The sequence below is a fragment of the Melanostigma gelatinosum genome, assembly GCF_949748355.1.
Source record: "Melanostigma gelatinosum genome assembly, chromosome: 4".
In the NCBI taxonomy this organism is placed as follows: domain Eukaryota; kingdom Metazoa; phylum Chordata; class Actinopteri; order Perciformes; family Zoarcidae; genus Melanostigma; species Melanostigma gelatinosum.
The window spans coordinates 6,095,005-6,117,090 of record NC_136637.1 but is presented as its reverse complement, the minus strand read 5'-3'; the positions used below and the strand labels follow the sequence as shown (position 1 = coordinate 6,117,090).

At 42.3% G+C, this 22,086-nt stretch overlaps 1 protein-coding gene across 1 annotated transcript in view; it reads left to right on the top strand.

Annotated features, from left to right (window-relative positions):
• Positions 1 to 22,086, top strand: part of rab6ba (RAB6B, member RAS oncogene family a) — a 43,992-nt gene that overhangs the window by 13,624 nt on the left and 8,282 nt on the right. The window contains exons 2-5 of the mRNA XM_079266930.1: positions 8,127 to 8,185; positions 15,757 to 15,810; positions 16,198 to 16,303; positions 18,013 to 18,124. Of these exons, the coding sequence (XP_079123056.1) occupies positions 8,127 to 8,185; positions 15,757 to 15,810; positions 16,198 to 16,303; positions 18,013 to 18,124 (331 nt within the window). The remainder of the gene's footprint in view (positions 1 to 8,126; positions 8,186 to 15,756; positions 15,811 to 16,197; positions 16,304 to 18,012; positions 18,125 to 22,086) is intronic.

Here is a 22,086-nt window from a genome sequence, read left to right as displayed (position 1 = left end):
CTACATTAACGAGAATAACAGAGGTGGTCCTGCCCTAACAGGTCAATCAAGCACGGTGTGCACACGCCCACACAGTCTAATTACACTTAAGTGGAAACACCTGTGTTTCACTCATTTGACACAAAATGTGCTGAAAAGCATTTGGAACCATGGTTATACTGTATATGCTGCAACATAGATACAGATGATTCAATTACTGACTCATTTAAGTGTAGCTAACATGGTAGCAGATTAACTCGTGTATGACCATGCAGGAGAGAGCTAAGCTGTGTAATTCTGCATTGTCTATATCTATACCCTGACAGCTGCAACTTATTCTAACCGGTTATGTGTTTGCTTCCAGAGAGCTCATTGTCACTCAGTTTGGCTAGTATGAAATATGCAAGATCTTGATTTTGAGTCTCGTTTGTGGGACATCGTGTGACCTTTTGTTGTTGAATTAAACATCTTCAAAGGAGGGGCATGCCTTTAGGTGAAGTTAACCATGAAGCGTATTCTGTCTGTGGAGTACCCCTTGAGCAAGGCAGCCGACCCTCAAATGTATGTCAACCAGAGTAGATTTTTTTTCAAACAGTATTTTGCTCAAGTGATGAAACTCCGATGCAGTTAGTTTTGTTTTGTTAGTTTTGTGCAACAACCCTGTACAGTTGTGATTGTCAGGTTCAAGTTAACATTGAAACTAGAAAGTTTCATTGCAGAAAGATTTTTTGGCAGTTTTTGATTTGTTAATGCACGTGTAATTCGTTAACTCAAAATTCATTTGGAGGCCATCTGCTGTTTGGCTTTCTCCTGTTGGGTTCTGCATGCCAGCTGCTGTGACTATGAATAAACAAGTGCGAGTCCAGAATATCTCACCCACGGTTCTGTATCTTCTCCAGGTCTCTGTGCTCTCCTTACCTCGGCGGGGACGATCATAAATAACTAATTATTTTTCTCTGTTCCGTCACTCATTGATAAATATTAGATATCTGCCTCTCCCTGGCGTGCCTGGCTCTCATCCCGGTGTTGTGCAAAGGCAAGGCATGACACGTACCGCTTTATTTTTATCTATCTCCTCGTGAGTGGGAGTCTGGGCCCGTGCAGAAAGCACTGCCATGCTCTGATTGGCTGCCAAGTCCTCAAGGGTATTCCGTGATGCCTGCCGCCAAATGACCAGCAGTGGGTTTACCTGGCTGCTTGGCACACAGCTTCAGGACTGGATGGACAACTTACTACATTTCTTAGCTTTAGAGAGCTCAGTAAGAAGTGGAGTTGGCAGTTTATTGTGTGTGTGTGTGTGTGTGGTCCATGGATTAATAGCAAGGACGATATCATTTATGAATACTGTATTTACAGCATCAGCTATAATGTCTTTTCAAATCCCTGAAACTTCTAATTTTAAATTTCTATGATATATCTTCTTTTAAAAACACATTTGCACACTGAAGTCTTATCATTAAAATGCGTTTCTTTTTTTCAATCACAAACATTCATTACCTAATTATCTACAGTTCTTGTGATATTGTTTGTGTTTAAGCCACTGATTATTTGGGTGCAGAGGTGACAGAATCCTTAACTAACTCGCTTTATGGTTGCATAGCTCACGAACGGCAGAGCCTAATGTGAGCCCAACTGTGTTGGACCTTTAACGTGCCGTAAAATAGCATTTTGAGCTCTTAAGAGGCGCCTTGATGAGGCGTCTGCTGACTGTGCTCAGCAGAGCCCTGCTGTCGAAAGTGCAGGTTGTGCAGCAGCAGGTGCTCGGTCCTCTCCGCTAATTGGCCCTCATGTTGCTAACTCACTCCACAAAGCCTTTGAAGCATCACGCCAACTAGAGACTTCATTAAAACCAAGGCTGTAATTGGGAACCCACCTCGCAGGAATCCCCTATCGGTGTTACTATTTATTAAGCTGTCTGCAGAGCGACTGCATAACTGATACTTTACTTGGTTTGGATGTATAATCAACAGGTCCAGTGTGATGGGTTGTTCCATATTGAATTATTGCACTGTGTATGTAGACATGTGTGCATTCAGGGTCGAAATAATATGAACTGTTTTCAATTAGCAGTCAGTAAACTGTATTTCTACAGTTCAGTGAGAATTGACAGAGGAGGGAAAATGAAGCTCTTCGAGCTAATGGTCAGTGAGCAGAATTGGGCTCCCTGTCTCCTCCAATGTCAGCACTGCGAAGGCGGATTGCTGTCGGACAAATGTGTGCGTCAAAATTCATCAAACGCTACTCAGAACATTTTCACAGATTAATCTCGCCACCGTGAGCGAATCCTCTGATCGCAGTTATTTCATTGGAATGAATTGATTTTGTGTATCCAGGTCTTTAGGCTTAAGACCACACATATTTGACAACCTGTGTTATCAAGGATGATTAGAAGATGAGGGCATTTTACAGGTGTGTCACAATTATTATGTTATCATCTTATCACATGATATATGGACATGACCGTGATCATTTTTGCTAACCTCCTCATTCCTGGCCCGTTGTGTTTAAATACATGTTTGTGTACATAAGAATGTTCCCAACACTTCAGCCACCATGATGCTTGAATAAACTGCAGGGTTTGCCCTAACATTGTTACTGAGACTTCAGCATTGCGCAGACATTGTACATTTTTGATTCCAGAGCCCAAGAGTACATTTCATTTTGTGTTTTCGTTTGTTTGTTTTTTCTTTGTGTGGTATTTATTTAGGATATTTTTTTATATTTTCTAATTCCAATGCCTGCATTTTGTTTTAGAATGAAAAGATCATTGCTCTTTGAAAGAGACTGCTCTAATTGCAGCCGTGGCGAGGCTCATGACGGGAACGCCCAGGTAGATCATTGGTTTATGTAGGACAGCAATGTCTAATGAGAGTAACAACTGACTTTTTGGGGGGGCTTTTTACCTTTATTGTCCTGTTCGTTTCAGTCAAATCATTATTTGTGACATTGATTACACATGTGGGGCAAATTAAGCTCACTGATTGCTTAGTATTACAATTAGATAAGTCATTTTTATCCAACTAAATCTTAACTAAGCTAGCAAGCTAGCTTAACAAAACTTCTAGCAAGCAAGTCAACATCCATTGATAATAATAATAATATAATAATGTCCTCACGTTGGCTTATTGTCTGATGTCATCATTTGTGTCTTACGGTGAAGTGCGTACAGTACATGGATGTACTATGTACTATGTTTATCAGGCCACAAATGAGACGAGAATTAGCAATGTAATGTAATGGAATGGTCTTAAAATGACTGACATAGTTTTATTGCAATTTATTTCTGGGACAATATGTCAGCTAACAAAAGTAGTTATTGGGACAAGCCCTGCCTTACAGTTACATTGTGGCTGTTTTCGGAGCTCGAGAGAATCAAGGTCAGGACATCTCTGACTGTTACGTTGATTTTAGCCATTCTTTTTTTAAATGTTATCTCAACACGATACGATCTGTGCAGCACTACATCACTGGAGAAAATCGCTGGAACCATGTTGAAGATGTTCTATGATGGGGCAGTCAACAAAATCATCATTTCCAATGCAACCACATCTACTGAAACCACAAACAGTCCCATCAGATGGTGCTGCCCATGTCTATGCCAGCATGTGGATCATCTAACGGCAAGTCTAAATAGAAACTGGTGTCGTCGAGTTCACTAGGATGTTAAAGATTTCAACGCCTTATGTAACCTCCTGAATTCATCCCGTCTAACCCCAACTGCAGCTACAAGACATAAAAAAAGAACTCATATAAAATGACCACAGCCATTTGAGTAAAGCCATATGCTGTTCTGAAACACTTTAATGTAGGCTTGCAGCAGAAGCAAATTAAATTGAAAAGGGATCATGTCGTTAGAAGGGCAGGGCTCTTATTCGGGACGTTATCAAGACATCACAGCAGAAGCAGCATCCTGTCCCTCCATTAGTTAAGGTAAAACAAGAGGAATATTGAGGCCACCCTTTGATTCCAGTAGCCGATCAGGACTTGAATGAGACGTCTTAAGACAAGCCCACTGTGTCTTTATTTACATTACTGCCACATGGAGGCGGTTCGGGTGAATTAGGCCGATATCGACAGAGGACATGATGTGGACACGGTGGACAGCTTTCTCCTGTCATTAAGGTACACTTTAATTAGAGTTTGACGGTAATCTATTAGTGCCAGACACCGAAGAAAAAGCTACATTGAATAGCCTAAATGTCAAGATGAGACATTTGCACAGAGGGCCTGGAAACCTTCCAATGGGTGCTATCGTTAACTGTTGCACAATTCCTCTTACACCCAAGGGAATACGTACCATTATGCAGTTTAATATCAAACCAGTCGAACTTTGCCGTCTCCCTTTTTGATATTTGTGATAGATGAAGTACGCGCTGAGCTTCCACGCTGATTAAAGTACATTGTTTGTGTAAATTTAAAAGATGGCATTTGTCAGTTTTCACACTTGCTTCTCATTGTAGGTCCTGTAGTTCATTTAATGTTGTCCTTCCTTTGGAAATTGAATAAGCTACAGTTTCCTCAGTAAACCTCTCGCCCTGTGAGAACACACCTCTGTTACGACCTGAATGAAAAGAGCTCTCTGCCATGTTATCTCTGCCTCTGCTTTTACTTTTATGTCTGACTAAAGCTACTAATCATTTGAATCCCATCATAATCTCAAGAATAGTGTTCAGTGTTAACGGCGAAGCGGATGAAAAGCTCACGGTGGAGGAAATGTTCAGAAATGCAGAGTTAATTCCAAAATGTAATCAAAAATCTGCCTTGTTAGTCACTTCTTTTCAGCCAAACGGAAAATTCACTAAATTATTGCAGCCACGAGCGTAACTAAGCTTCCTGCTACCGCCCCAGTAATTAAATTCACACAAACAGACCTGGAGTTATGGAGATACTGACAAAAAACTGAATGCCACACTCAGTTCAGCCTTTCAAGATCAGGACAATTCCGCAGGTTGGCTGGGGACATTAAGGCGTGTTAATGTGTCCCTGTAGCGCTGCGGTGTAGCATCTCGGTTATGTACTTCAGTGTGCATCATTACGCTGTTTTATACATGCATCCAGGAGAAATCAAAGTGTGCTTGTCCCCCTTTTTCCTGGGGAAGGAATTATGGTGTGTTCAGATTTTGTTCAAAGCGCACTCTCCCCGATACTGCTTGACTTTGAGCAAGAAATAAGGACTGCCGTCTGTATGTGAGATGTGAAGCTTTCAGCGGGGAGCGAGAGGCACAGAGAGCGCTGTGTCATGTCGCCCGGTGGGTCGAGAAGGATGAGTCAGCAACAAGGACGTTGGATCCGACTCTGTATTCTGTCATGACCACTGATGTGAAGGCACGCCGTGAGAAACATTCAGGGTGAAAAATATTGTAACGTACTGTAAAGTGATTATTTTATTGCAATGCATAGGGCTGCAGCTATTGATGGTCGTCATCACTGATTACGTGTCAAAAAGTAATAAGTGCCTGTTACAGTTTACATGGCACCGAGATAATGTCTTCAAAATGTGTCCAAGTAACTGTCCAACTCAAAAGACAGACAATTTACAGACTCTGCTTTCAAAGGTTTCCAGCTAGTTTCCAACCTGCAGTAAAAAAAAAAGGCCTTAAATATGCACTTAAGGGCAACATGATGGGTAAGGTGTCTTTTATCTATGCTGGTGCTACAGAGTGGAATTAACTGCCTCCTGCAATTAACCCACACAAATGTCAAACAGAGGCTGCTAGACGACCTCTCCATGTAAAAGTTATTTTACCACATTGGAATCAGGGGGTTTAGAAACTTGTCAACTAAAGTAAACTATTCATTTTGAAAGAGCACCAGCCAATGGGGAAACTCCCTCTCGCCCGAGCAACAGTGTAACTTCATCACTCTCTCTGCGCGTTACTAGTTAGCCAGGCATGCTAGCGTGAGACATGAGAGCAGACAAACATTCATTACACTTTTGCTCTTGTATTTTTTGGTTTTGGTGTTTTGACAAAGACACCCTCCTTCATACTACTTAAAGTACAGCGCCATGCACACGAAATTGCACATCACTAGACAAGCCGTGACTGAGTTAGTAGAACTTGATAAATTAGCTGGTATCTGCCTAAAGTAGGACATCTCTGGAGCTAAGTGAGCCAGACGATGTATTGATGAATTAGCATGAGATCATTACTAGCACAGTCAGTAGCTGCGCATCAGATCCTGCCTTGCAGACACATGTAATTAGTCTGCCTGAAAAACTCTTTCTGTAAACAATTGTAGCTTGATGAACTGTGAATTAAAGACAGATTATATTTACCGAGGGCGCCCGCGCTCGCACGTTTTTGAGGGACTCAGTCACAGTGCATTTCTCACACATGAATAATGAATTGAAATTTCACAAATGTTTAATAACGACCCAGGAATGGAAACCGCACAAACAAATGTTGCACTTTGCACTGGGGGGGGGGGGGGGGTACATGCAGATGAAATGTAAACTGTACGGTGGTCCGGCCAGTGTTGACAGAACGACGAGACTTACCTGGAGCACTCTGGATGTGTTCCACTGGAGTTACAGAGGTTTAAGATACCGGCTCCCAGCCAACCATCTGCACTGCTGCGAAATGGATATCAGCAGAGGATGGGATTGATTCCCGCTGCCTTCCTCCTCATTAACGAGGATGTCTGCTACTACCAGTACTAATAACCAGTACTAATACTACTACAGCTATTAGTATGACTGATACTAGTACTACTACTACTGCTACTTCAAAAACTGACTTTACTATTACTACTACTACTACTACTTATTATACTACTACTACTGTTATATAAAATACTACGACCACTACTACAGCTATTACTACGACTGCTGATACTACTACTTCTACTACTTCTTCTAATTACTAATACTTCGACTGCAACTTCTACTACTTCTACTACTACTACAACAAATATCACTACCGCGGGAATTCTTTTAAGCTACAGAAACCGTTCGAATATCACAATGTTCAGCTCTTTCAGGAGAGGGGTGATATGACTTCATATTTGTAATCTTTCAACTTTTTTGAATTATTAAGCTTTTTAGCCTTTTCAGCAATGTTTTTGAGATTCATTTCAGCTTTCAGCATTCCAACGCATTTTCAGCAGGAAATGCATTTTCTAGTTCTGGTATCATATGCCTTATGGTCCGAAGATGATGAATTATTTAATGAATTGATGTGAATTCTGGTGGCTGTTTTCCAGTCATCTGTCAGTCACATACATCAACACGCCTCCATCATGATTCTTGGCAGTGTTATTTTTTTTCCACAGAGTGAAGCATCAGATCTATGAGTCGTGTACGTTTAGGAACACTGTTATAACACCGGTGGTGCTCCTCCTCCTTGTGTATCCGCTGTAACAGCTTGTCCAAAATGGATGTTCCTAAACAGGCATTAAGGAGCCAATGAATCAGTTGTCCCTTTAGCTTCACCTTTGATATTGATGATATTGCCAATGTTGCTTCAATATGAATGCTTGAATATTTCTGTGATCGGTTGGAGATTGTCCAGTCCAAGTTATTATCTGCAATGTAAAGATATTGATCAGGGGAAGCAACAATGTTTAAAAAGTGTAGCGTTTGCAACAGATTGTTAACTGCACTGCACAGTATTGTTCTTGTAAAACTAAAAGGCACAAATGAGCAGGATTGCTCTTTAAAAAAAATGAAATTCGGACAAAAAATTAGTTGTTGGGTATTATTTGTATTATTTGATTTGCTTCATCGGGACTGTGTGGGTGTGATTTAATCACATTTGATTGACAGCGGCCTTGAGTCAGATTCAACACATTTTGTTAACTCAGCCCCGCCCACATCAAGCCTGTGAGAAAAGCAAGGACAGAAATACAGAAATCTGTCATCGGGACTGCATTAACACAAATGTGCATGTAGAGCCCCATCGCTCCACAAGGTGGACTCAACTAATCAGTATGTTGACTTTAGTGCCTTACAGATAAATGTCAGCAAAACCTGTTGAAGGAAATGGTAGTTGACTTTTCGTTCAGTGAAAATGAGTGTTCCTCGTTGCTCCAGCATGGCTGTAACCATAACCACCAATCCCACTGTTACCTTTATGGAGCGTCTGCGCAGAGGAAGATGGAGCCTCGTCTTCTCGTTTAACGCATCCTGTCCTTCTCTTCTCTTGCAGTTGGAAAGACGTCCCTGATCACACGGTTCATGTATGACAGCTTTGACAACACGTACCAGGTAGGTGCTGCACAGAGGACATATTTTGTCTCTAATAATCAATTCTGTCCCATTGATCGTCTTTCCTTTCACAGTGAAACGTAGTTTGACATCGATCAAACGCATGACAATCAGGGATGTAGATTTATCAGAAATAGCCTTTCTTGTGTGTGTGTGTGTGTGTGTGTGTGTGTGTGTGTGTGTGTGTGTGTGTGTGTGTGTGTGTGTGTGTGTGTGTGTGTGTGTGTGTGTGTGTGTGTGTGTGTGTGTGTGTGTGTGTGTGTGACAACTAGGAAGTAAGTAGCCAACATGACTGTTACGTAAAGCAGACACCTTTGAACTGAACACCAGGGCCCTCAAGCATCACTATTTCCAACCCTGTTCTCTCTAAAGCAGCCTAATCTCACCGGTTGTCCTAAAACAGAATACTGCTTTTGCAGCCGCAGCACTTGCAGAGGTCTTTGCAAGCGTCTGCAGACAAAAACCGGTAGTATTATTGCTTTGTAAGTATCTACTTGTATTGTAATAAAAAAGGAATTAAAAAGAAATCTCACCAAGCTCCTCTGCCCTCCTTCCCATATCGTTTAGAGAGTGCGTGTTTGCGTCTCTCAGCTCACTCTGGCTCTTTTATGAGGGAATGTACAGTGTTATGAGCCTGTGCATTGTATGAACAATCATAAATACCATTAGTATATGAGAGCGCTGAACGTGCAGAAGAGGTAAGTTTTGATTCGAGTAAGAAATAACGTGACTACTTTTGTTACCCAAAACCTGAACCTCCTCACCTTCTCCGACTGTACAGTTTTAATTTGAGGAGTAGTTGCTCTCATTTAATAACAGCTGTGTGAGTTTGAAAATACATTTCAATCAGTCATGGAATTGGCAAGCAGGCTTGCTTTCAGGCCAGTCGAGTTAATAATGTTCTGCAGCCTCTTGGTCCTTGTAAAGCTCGAGACGCGCGGCTTCAATCTCTCCAGCCCAAGCGTTAATCTGGCGCTGCCTCTAAATCAACTACAGTGGTCTCTGTAGATTGCCTCGCGTTCTCCTCACCTGCTGCCTCTAATTTGACTTTCTTGTCCCCTTCAGTATGAATAAGACTTGCTCTTTATCTCCAGATATGAAAGTTTATCAAATGAATAGGGACATTTAGGAAGTATGCTTATTTCCAGGAGGTAGTTGGTGGATTCTGTTACCTTTTGACAGAGCTAGCTGTCTTAGTGCTAAGCCAAGCTAAGCTAACCAGCTGCTGGCGGTAGCTTCACATTTAACAGACGGATAAGAGCGAGGTATTGATACTCTCATCTAACTCTGTGCCCGTTTGCAAGTTGGCATATTTCCCAAAATGCCACATCTGCACTGTGAGACAGATGCACAGCATGAAGAGCTAGAGCATGGTTGAATATATTGTTCAGCTTGTTATAAGTACTATATTATCGTTGTTGCTACAAAGACCTGTTTGGTCTTACAAATGCATCCTGCTGACTCCCAAAATAGGAAAACAAAAAGCCAACATGTCTCTGTTCTTCAGTGTTTGTACGAGTACTGTGCTGCGCTGTAATGAGATTTGAGCGGCTCATTGCGTGTGGATTAAGTTGTCTGTGTTAGCTGTGTGATGCTGCGCTGTATCCTCTGATATTTCTACACTCGTAAGTCATGAAGGACTACAGAGCCCGACATTTCACACGGACGGTTCGGGCTCGTGTCTTTGTGTTGTTAAGCTGCTGAATCTTCATCGCGCGTTGTCGTTTCTTTGAACATCTCTTTGTCACAAATTGCTGTGGAACAGGCTTATATTTGGGCAAAGTTGGCTGCGGACTCAAAGGCTGGGAAACAGAGTTATTATCACAGCTGTTTACCCAACATCTTACCTCGTCAGTGTCTCTACGGTGAGAGAAGAAATGAATCTGTTCATTCATTCTGCTGCTGGTAGAATGGAAAGATGCCTCGACTGTACATTTTAAAGTCTGTTATTAGTACTTTACCTCGGTGTCTCAGAGTCATAACTCCAATCTAAACACACAGACACACCATACACATATTTAAACTTCAGTGTAATTTAGTAGATGCAGTCTTCTGCGTGTATTATGTGTTATCAGATTAATATCTAGAAGTACGGCCTACAATGCATGGGTAGTAAATATGACAGGATCATTTTCAAAGAGCAGCACACACCTAAGTACCACTACCTGCAGTGAATGTGGGCGTGTGCTGTTGCCTGCAGTCTGCCTCGGTCCCAAGGCCGCCACTGTAACTCCCAACATCGAGGCATCTTGATGAATTAAGAGCTGTGCAATCTGACAGCCGTCAAAGTCGGCGCTGAGCATCCGGCCATTTTAAAGTGGGCCGGCCAGACAGAGCGCTAGGCGGACAGATGCCCGGCAGATAGCATCTGCTTATTTAATAATGTCCCCATATGCTGGTTAGTGCCCGTCTCTGCCCCGCTCTATTGTAATAGTCTGCATCACAAGGAGCAGCAGCCAGGGAGGAATATGGAAATCAGTTGCTTTGTATTTCTATGTAAAAACAAAGCCATTTGAATCCAGTGCTTTAACCCTGCGTCTACAAAACCAGTCTCTTCATTCCCTCCTTACAGTCGCCTGCTTTTTATTTTACATTTATTTCCAAATCGTGGATTAATGATTTTATTATGGGTGCGACAACCCCTGCTATATTGGAGCCACATATCAAAGCCAAAGCTCAGCCACCTAAAAGCGTACCTTCTCTCCTGTGTGTGTGTGTGTGTGTGTGTGTGTGTGTGTGTGTGTGTGTGTGTGTGTACGTGTGTGCTTCTTAATGCCTCTTCTCTTTCCTTCCCCTGCTCAGTGACAGGTAGGGCGTACAGTTCATTTTTCTAACTCCAGAGACCTTTGAGTATTAATTAAAATGCTGCGTGCATTAGCTCAGTTTGAGTGTTTATGCTGCTGCTCAGGGGAGGGGGGGGGGTTACATTTGCCCAGTGACAGTGGAGAGATGTTGTGAGCCTGAAGGAGACGTCGGCGTTTCCGGGGCCTGCATACCAAATCACCGCACGTTTTGTATGGTTTTCAGGTTCAGCTCTTAGATCCGAGCACATCCAGCCCAGTCCTTTTTGAAGTGAGAGTAGCAGTGTGTTTAGAGAGCGAGGGCCCATCAGGAAGATGAAACCGAGCGTGGTAGTGGCTTCAGTCAGCAGGAGGACACAAGCCAGGCGAGCCAGATTTGCTGCCTCTAAAGCAGCAGCCTCCCATCAAGCAGCCACCCAGCCGAGAGAGACGGAGGCAGACGTCCTCTTTGCCTGGCGGCACATGCTAAAGGGCTCGCAGCCCTCCAGAGGCAGAGCGCTGTCGTCAGCCGCGGTGGAGCTGTCAGTCAGGCCCAGCCACCGGGCTGTGACTGCATCTGTCTGCTCGGCCCACATGCTCTGATATTCAGTGTAGCAACTGGAAGAATCTGATTTATTGGTCATTAAATAGAAATGTAGAATGTGACAATTTAAATCTTTCAATTCACAAAATTAAAAAAATGTTTTAGTTTGCAAACTATTTTCCCACATAATCTATCAAATATGTGTTAGTCTATTTGAGTAAACGGCTTCAAACTGAAATGATGTGAAAATCATAATTGCTTACTTCAGTTTTACTATGAAAAAGGCAGCTATTGGTTCCAGCTTCTCAATAGTGAGGATCTGCTCCTTTTCATTGTCTTCTGTGATGGTCAATTGAACATGTTTGGGTTTCTGACTATTCGTCAGAAAACACAAGAACTTTGAAGACGTCAAATTGGTGTGCCGGTGTATTTTTCACTATTTCCTGACGTCACATGGCATTAGACCAAGCAATTAGTCTGTTGTTCAGGGAAAACAATGCTGAATAAATCATCAGTCGCTGCCCCTAAAACAGGATTTTTTTCAGCAACAGCTTAAAGATAATGCATTTTAATGGAGACAGCGTATCGAAACTTACTTTAAGACACATGTCTATTATCTGTGGAGCTGCAATAATTTGTCAAATAATTGATGAATCAAAAACAGAAAATACTGCCTTACTGACATGGTACTTGAAGCCTGAAAATAGGTCCCAAACATCCTTTCTCCTCACTGTACTCGAGGTTTACTCCATCACTGCGGTGTCGTGCTCACTGATGAAACACATTAATCACACTTCCCCTCAGAATTCACCAAAATAAATAGTGTTCTAGTAAAATTTCGCTCTGAATGTTAACACATTGAGAGTTAATGTCATGGCCAAATCACAAGTGGAGTACACTTCCACTTGTGTCAGTCCAGTAATGTTCCCAGTGCCTACAATTCCATCTGGTTGAGCGTAGTGGTATTTGTGAAGAAATGTCTCACATTGCTGTGATTTCCATCTTTGCTGCCTCATGTGCATACAAACCAGTGTAACACCTACCCTGCTACCATTACCTGCAGGATAGGTCTATGGTGGGATTGTCACAACTACCTAGAACTAATTGTCTTTGAATATTTTCTGATTGTCTTAATCAGGGCTGTGACTAACTACTATTTTCTTTATTGATTCATTAATTGATTAATCTGATCCTCTCTTGTTAATTTATCGTTTTGTGTATAAAATAATCATATTTTACCGGAGCTCAAGGTGACACTTTCACTTTATTCCGTCTGATCAACAGTCCCAAAGCCAAAGCTTTTCATTTTACGATGATAATCAACAACGAAAAGCATCTCATCTCTGAAAGATGATCGTTGGATGAAACCAGGCTGTGTCGATGTTGTAAAAGAAAAGGTGCAAATATTTTTGAAAGTTGTGCTACATGACCAGAGAAAAAGGGCTGTGGTATTCTCTTTTGCTAAAAAGGTTTATTAACAAAGAACAATAAACTACAACACCCATAATGCACTGGGCTCGTTGCCACCAGCGGCTCTCCCCCGGGCCACTGTTAGATAGGCTTGACCAGAGCGTGGTGATACAAATAACACATGTTCTCTGTGGTGTGACTAAATGAGAACACATTTATTTACAACACATGGTTGCTTTAGTAAGAAACCCTGACTCGGTCATAGTGTTGCTTGCATTATGTGGATTCAATATGTTTTCCCATCACCGTCGGTGGGATCTCTACTCTTACATTCTATTGTGCGATCGACCAAATGACTCTTAATGTCAAAATCAATTCATAAAACGATGATTTCACTTGTGAAAAACGTATCATAAGACCAATATCTTATACAATATCCATATTCAAGTAACAAAAACACACATTCAGGATATAATGTGAGGCAAATCCCTGAGATGTGTTGCAGGACGTTGCCCTGGTCGCTGGCACAATGAGCCAGAGAACCACGGTCTGTCTTCTGACAATGTGCGGTAGTTAAAAATTTAAAAGGAAAATTAATAATTTCTGGTGATCTAATGCGTTCATGTACAACTGCTTCTATTTTTAAAACGGGCCAGAAAGAGCCTTCAGCACCTCTGCCATGCCGCAGGAAAAACTGCTTTTAACGCCATTGTGTCAATAAAGTCACTCCAATTCAAGCTATTAATGTTTCCTCAAGTGACCCAAATGTTAAGTTAAAAAAGTTATTTTAATGTGCAGTGATTGTTTTTAGACATATTCTGCCAGAATAAGTAGCGGATTTAATTTCGATGATGCAGCCAAACACGTATTTTTTAATCTCTCTGACTATAATCTTGTTTCAAGTAATGATCTTAATTCTTTGAGGCGGTTCATGTCCAGCCTAGCAGTGCCTGGTGTGACTGAGTGTAAGGGAAGAGTATAAGTGACGTCCTGTCTTCGTGCCAGACTCTCTGAGTTGGGACACTGTTGTTGAGCTGCCATCGCCAAGGAAACGAGTGCGTGATCAAGCTGTTGATGCCCACTTCTGTCCGAGTGGGTGGTACCGCAGACAACACACAAACGTCCCTCCCACCTGCTTACATCACAGATGTGTTTTAGCACAAATATAATGCAGCAAAATAAAGCTGACCGTGCGACACGAGCAGGACGCCGCGTCCTCCGCAGACAGGTGATTCCCCGTCGGCCAATCAGAGCGATCGGCCACCTGCAGCACGTGGTCCAGCTGGCCGGTGCTGGAGTTGGCTGGCCGGGGTCACACAAACGTGCAGCTGGGGGCTGCTGCGTGATCCTGGGTCAGTCCTGCACACCCGCCACCGTCCAGCCCTCTACACTCTCACACACCAAACATCTGGATGCACAGCATAACATCTGCCTTAACCAGCTTTCATTACGTTTCATTAAGTATCATTCCTTCTTTCTCTTTTGTTTTGCAAAATATTTAAGGCGCATACACTCTAATAGAGTAGGGATGATTTTCCAACATGTCAAAAATTGAACAGTTCTGGCATAAAAAAAAAATCTAAAAATGTAGTTGCACAAACAAGCCCAGATCTGCAGTTAAACATTGAATCTCTAGGTTTTCATTTGAGCGCCCGATGATATCACGGCAGGCAGCAAAGCAGAGAGCCGTGGGCTTGGCTGAGGAAAGTAAACATCCCTTGAAGAGGAAACGCACGGCGCCATCTGCCTCGTGACACAACAAGGGTTATCATTCGATTGTTATAAATGGGTAATGTGAGAGGATACGAGCCGTGATTTGAAGCAGCCCATTTGAGTATGAAAACCGTTATGAAAACAGTTGTTCTGATTATTGAAGTGGAATGTTCCCACACTGATAGCTGACAAACGGTCGTCATTCCCAAAGACTGGGTCGGGGTCCACAGGCGGGCCGCAGGAGATTTTATTGGGGTCGCAGAAAACGTGTGCAGAATTTCCTCCAAAGTCTTTTATTCAACATTTATATCTGCAGAGGGAGCCTGAATGATCGTATAATTCTTATAATTGTCGCCTACTTAAAACATTTAATGAAGAGCCTGTTAACTCTGTCGAAATGCATGTCATTTAATGTGCATGTGTTTTCACTACCACATGCATGAAACTACGGTGTATTCTATCAAACGTACATCTCTTCCAAATGGCTGCTTTGCCTATTCAAGATCATACAAGGTGATGCAGACGTGACAGGTCGGTATTATCAGTAACGTGATTCACTCTTCTCCCATTTATAAATAAGGACTCTTGTGATTTGGGTCGCGACAGTTCGCCATTTTTTTTTTTACTGTTTTATGTGACTGACTTAAAAAGTATTACTCCGACTCGACTAGATTAGCTGCTCGACGATGACGACATCGGAGCCCATGAAGCTCTTTGGTTTCAAACTACGGGTGACAAGTTGGCCCAAAATACACAACATGGGTCTACAGAAAAAAAGCTTGAGAACCACTGCTGTAGCCTGCTCCCCTTTAAAAAGAACAAAGACTGCATTTGATGAAGGTCATCTCCGAGTTGACTCAACAGTCTACTAAAATGCTGCCATTTGTTTGTCGTGCTGTTGTATTGGATTGCATTACAGCTTAGAGGTGTTCATTACAACCCTACATGAGCCGATGTTATGTGATCAGGACTGCAATGAAGCGTGGATCTTACAGTCGTCTGTCCTCTTGTCTCCCTTTTGCATTTTTAACTTGCATTATTCAGCTGCTCGGTAAATACTGTGTTCTTTGCTTTCGGAGGGATTTACATTTATGCTGATCCAAGGATATCTTCTTCCCCTAAAGGCCACAATTGGAATTGACTTCCTGTCGAAAACCATGTACCTGGAGGATCGAACGGTAAGAAGCCTCAGTTACAGCAGTACAATGTGTCAGCAGCGGGGGGTTTTCTGCTCGTTTCTACAATAATGCATGAGCTTACTGATGAACAGCGTGTCCCCTGTCTTGCTCGCGATATGTCGATGAATGCAATGTGTCTGCACGTCTGTTTACCTCGAGGAATCTTTTCATACAGCAGTACGGCCTTGGATGTGTCATCACGAGGAGTCCACTTGTATAAATAATAGTGTGAACCTCGCGCTGAGTACCCTCAGACGCACATCTGTTTGTGCCATTATTCTGTTGTCTGTGTGTGTGTGTGTGTGTGTGGAGGGAGCCGACTGTTTCGGGGCTCTCTGACTATCTGAATAATCTCAGTCTCCTCAGCTGTCTCTCTCTGAACCCCAGGTGAGGTTGCAGCTCTGGGACACAGCGGGACAGGAGCGCTTCAGGAGCCTCATCCCCAGTTACATACGGGACTCCACTGTGGCCGTGGTGGTCTACGACATTACAAGTCAGTGTCCCTGATGACATATTTGAATATCCTAACGTCTTTTTTTTACCGCTTTACTGTCAACACAGGTAACCAGAGTTCACCTTTCTCTGACTCAAAGGCCAAAACCTTCACTGGCTCAGATTTGACAAATATCTCTTTGAGATTTCCCAAAAGAGAAGTTGGATCCACTGCACATTGAGATGAGACTTATTGCTTCCCCCTTCTCAAATCCTCTTGATAAGGTGGCAGGATTTCATTCCTGCTTGATTAAGTGGTAACAACAAATGCAGTTAAATACAACAGGTCCAACAACACTGGGGGCAGCAGAACAAACTGTTGTTTAATTAAGAAGTCGGGCAATAATTGGCCTTTTTTCTATTATTCAAAGTGATGAGCAACCGTGATGTGATTTTATGCTGCACACGGCTCGAGCCTGCCAACAGAGAAAGTGAAAGTAGTTGGTTAGCTCGCTCAGAAGTTGGAGATGTGATATCCACATCTAACAGCTCACTGTGGCTGCTCCTTCATGTTCAATTGCTCCCTGCAACGTTTCAAACTGAAGGCAGAAAATGGCCCGTGTCTTGTTATGGAGATGCTTTTTTTAACACGTTTCCTGTGACTCCGTAATGAGATTCAACTCCTGTTTCGTCGGTGAAATGATTTTACTGTGACGCGGCAGGAAATGTTTGCATTAGCAGTAACTTAATACAGCATCTTTCTTGGGAATGTCGCCATAGATACTGCAAAATGTACTTTCATCAGTGGGCCACAGGCTCAATCATAACAGAGATTTATATAAAAGATTTTGCCACTTTAAAGGCTCTTAGCTACCGGTACATGTCCTGTGTTCTTCTTGGAGGATTAAGCAGAAAGGGAGAAGGTTCGATGATGACGCCCTTTATGCTTTATACATTAATGCCTTATAGAAAGAACCGTTTATCCTGAATACATCGCCCTGCTAATATATTCTGCTTCACAGTAGTCAGGAACTGAAACAGAATTATTCAACTGTAGTTTTTAGAAGGTGGTCTTTGCTCATCCATAGAGGTTATATCCAGTATTGTGAGGAATTATTATCATTTTCCGTGACAGGATGACCTTTATTTCCTCTCAAATCTGTCTGTGGCTTTTATTTAATCGTTTAAAAGAGCCAATTGCACTTGATGTAATATGGCTGCCCTCAGGTAGTGAATTTTATTGCTGATTTTATGGAAAAATTATGGGTTACCATCCCCCAAAACCATGCTCTTTTTTTCACCCTGAAAAAGACGTGGGGCCTGTCTCATCAACTTCCCAGTCCATGAATACAATACGACTCTAAGTCTGCATGTCAGCAAGTCTGCATACTCAATAGACCTGGCAAGGTCAGAGGGATTTATGAAGATCTTCAACATGCTACAGAGCTGTGCACGGATTTATCGTCCAGCATCATCCATCAGCTGATATCGCAGCGTCAGGATTTGCGAGATTTGTTTCTTGAATTAATATCTTAGCAGCAGCTTAGCAGCAGCAGGTGAAACAACTTGTTGGATACATTTTGTATCCACAGATTATTTCCTGCCTGTTATAGAAACACCGAGCATGTCAGTGTTTAAAAGTCGTGATGAAAGGTTAATCGATTTGTTTCGAGCAGTGGCAGCAGGAGACGTGTCAGCGCATTGAATGTTGCTGCAGTTGCTCAAACCGCATCTTTAATTTGACTCCGCTTCGTCTCTCCTCCTCGACAGATGTGAACTCCTTCCAGCAGACGTCGAAATGGATCGAGGACGTGAGAACAGAGAGAGGAAGTGATGTCATCATCATGCTCGTCGGCAATAAAACAGACCTGGCAGATAAGAGGTGTGTATGTTACAGACGAAACCTGCCTCCTGCAACAGCTCCTGCAATAGCACCTGCAGCGCGTTTTTGCCTTTTTTTTAGTCAGCATCTCCTTTCATGTTTTGACACCATGGCAACCATGATGTGCGGTATCAGTCCGTCCATCTGTCCGTCAGCGGGAACATTCAGCCGAGCACCTCGAGAACAAAACATCAGACTGACTCCCCACAGAGGAGATGGTTTGATTAGATGTCGGAGCATTTTGCTGAACAAATCTATATGTTAATGAGACAGAACTGATTATCTTGGGACCAAAATAACTCCTTAATTTAACATATGAATTTAATATAATGCCACCTCAGTCTCTTATGAAGACAGGTATGAGACATTAACATTTGCTCTTTTATATATCAAATATGGAAGTGAATGCACTCATAAGCATAACAGGTTATGTTTAGTGTTGTCATAGTAATTACGGTGGAACATTAGGCAACTCAGCTGCTCATCTTGCTTTGAAAGGGGAAATGATTGCTTGCTTGTTGGAATGACTCAGTGGTTTAGCCCCTGGTGACACTCGAGCGATCATGACCGCTGTGCACAAAGGAATTACTTTTTCATCCACATATGTACGTATATAATTGATGTCACTCTATAGTGAGGAAAGGGCGAGAACATGCTGATGTTTAATGTAGGTGAGAAGGAGAAAGAAATTGATTTGAAACAGATGACATGAAGCAGAAGTATAAAGGGAGAATTGAACCATAAAATAGCTTGTGCCAAAATGCATGAATGGTGTCTTTTCTTTGCTCGAGATGGAATACAGATGCAAAGTCATCAGTAAAATGTCTTTAGTTCCAATGCTGCTTCCTGTTTTCATGTAAAAGTCCTAATCCTGACATCTTTAAGAAGTGTAGGAAATAAGCAGAATTTTATTGATTCTGTTAGATTATTTTTTTTTACCAGGAAGTCTCTTGTGTTGCATTATCTTTTTAAAAAGACAGAACCATCCAAAAAAGGCAGTGTAGAGTAGTTAACACAAATAAAAAACATGCACTATTGATGTACTTTATTCCTGCATATGTGCAGCGACTGCTTCAGCACCGTGTGCTCCTGCCTTGGCGAGGTTTGCGCTCCAGAACGTGAATTAGAGAAACGTTTGCATGCTAACACACCAAAGTAAGATGGTGAACGTGGCAAACATTATACCTGCTAAAGAGCAGCATGGTTGTTATTGTGAGCATGCCCACGTTGGTATTTAGCTCAAGAGTAACGCTGTGCCTGAGCCAAGGCTACTGAATGAAGGCTGGGACACGGCCTTGAGCTGTGGGATACGGCAAATGCGCACTGTTCCAGCAGATGGCGCTAGAAATGAAGGGATGGTGTCCGCTCAAGCGCTCCTTGGGTGCGCTCGGCCTGACAGAACCTTTTGGGTACGCTCGAATGGATGGCCTGTATACAACAAAGCATTTGTTTCTGGTCTTTCAAACATGCAGCATACATCAAGAGTACTCATTAGTTGTCATTGGTAGCATATTTCTGAGCATAAGTCAGCAGTCCAGTAATCTATTTTTGTTCTGTATTATTGCTGTTCTCTTGTCTTGCGTGGCGACAGTCCTCTGGGACATCCTTTATCCGAGTTGTTACCAAGTCAACACTTTACTAAAACAGCTGACCATCTACTTCCTGGTCTGGTTGACTGATCTTGGTGTTATTTTAAGGAAACAATGGGCCACTATGGTAGAAGTTGGTGTGGTGGCGTGCTGTAGAGTGATTTGGTTTGATCCTCTTGCATAGATTCAGATTACATCCTGTTCTTTGGGTTTGTTAAAGTGTTCAGGGGAGAATGATCTCAAATTATGTGTCCTCATGTGGTGAGGACCCATGCATAAATCATCACACATAATTGAATTCCTCTTGTCAGCATCATGTGCCCGAGCAGAAGAAGTAACGTCTCCATCGTTAACATGTCGAGGATGTCGAGGAGCAGCAGAAAGAAGTTGCCATTGGCATTCTTGTGTCTGCGAAACAACGTGTCATTGACTGAAGGGCATGCATAAGAATATTGCTGAGATGGCAGTTTACAAGATGCATCTCGCTGCATCCGTCGATAAATGTTCATGGCTGCCATGACAACAGACCAAAGGCAGGAGCTTTTGTTTTTGAGATTGAGATTGTGAAGGTACAGTAAGTATCACGTCTGTTTCTCAATGTAGCAGGGAGCATATTTAAGATGACATCAAAGCATATGGAAGCCCAAGGGGGACTTTATTGAAATGATATATGCTTGTATAGGTGTTCAATGACCATATTAGAATGACAATAGAAAAGCAGTTTGACACTTCATTTCTGAAGTTGTACCACGCTGTACAGTCAACGTTCAAACTTTAATTCACATTTTCAAATTTAAGTGGAAAAAACATTGTCCACTGTACGGCAGGTTAAGTTGTTGAAATGAAAGGTCAGGTGTTGTTTTCATTTTTAAATATACATTTATTATTCAATATAAATATTCATTTTTCATTTTTCAAAAACAGAAAATCAGGTGACATTGTTTTCGTTGCATTGTCATTTTCTAATTTGAATCAACATTTGAATATTGTCCGCTGTAGAGCAGGGAAATGTCGAACAGCTTTTCCTGTTTCGTTTAAATCCACGCCCAGATGTGTATGTGAAAATGCAATAATCAATAATAATGAATGAAGGATTATTGCATTTTAATTTCGTACTTAAATAGCACAAGTATGTGTAGAATTGTAATGCTATTGGGGAATTACTTTTTCATTACATTATCATCTTAATAGAGTCCCCTATGGGTTTCCATTAACACCAGGACTACCACAGCTGTGGTATTAATCCACAGCAGCTGTGGTATTAAATGAAATTATTTAAAAAACTGTTGGACTCCAGAAAAACAGTGAACTGAACCGTTCCACTTTCATGTGTAGGTCATTTATGACTGCAGTTGGGTCTTAATGTGGTCTGGAAGTTAAAACTCCAGTAAATGTTCCCTGGTAAAGAAGTTACGGCTCTTTACTGTGTTAACATAACCTCTGCATCTCCTCTTAATTGGCTCCTTCCTACCGCTGAGTCAGCCGTATCGCTGTGTGGATCACCCTGACAGGTTTTTTCCCAAATCAGTGCAGAAACAAATATCAATTTTTTTTCCTATTTTCTTTAACGACAGCACCCCACAGTTTTTTTTTACCTCGTGCAAATGTGGTTGAGCCAGTAAATGTTGCACATACAAGAGATGATGACTGTTGGTGTCACTGTGGGCACCGTGATGCTACTCTGTCAGAACTGATAATGACTAGTCTATTTGGATTCACTATGTGACAATGTCAGAATATACACCAAATGAAGAAGGATAAGTAGCTCGTGTGCATCGTATGTCAGTGTCGGAGGACATGACTTGGCACCTGATCTGACAGCACTGTAAATAATTTGGCTGACATTGAAAAATGACTTGGAACACCTCAGTGAGGAGAGATGCAAGTCTGGCAGGGATGGCCTGTGTTTGTCTCTGGGTCTGTTTCTAGGTAGCTGTTGGTATCTCTGGACTTCCATTGTCGTCCACTTGATCAGCCCTGACACATCTAACCCCACCTCAGACATCACTGAGAAGAAGCAGAGATTTGAGGGCTTTGCATTACTCTGACATGGTGCAATGTGGTTATCAGTTACTCCAGAGCAGCACCTCCGTCAGCTGGACTCCCTCTTTGTTTTGTTGGTTTGTTCATACATGGTGGAGCTTCTCCCAATGCTAAGTACCGAGGGGAGTTGGAGTATGCACAGTGTAGGTGCTGCAGAGTCCCCGGAGCCCTGGATCAGAGAAACCAAGTATGCATCGTACACCAGGCAGCATCAACCAGGAGGAGCTTGATGTGCTGCACGCTGACTTTTTCTATACTCCTACTGCAATACTTTGGTGGATCGTTTTCAGTTACGGTTTACAGCTGCAGAACTAGAGCAGCATTAGCATT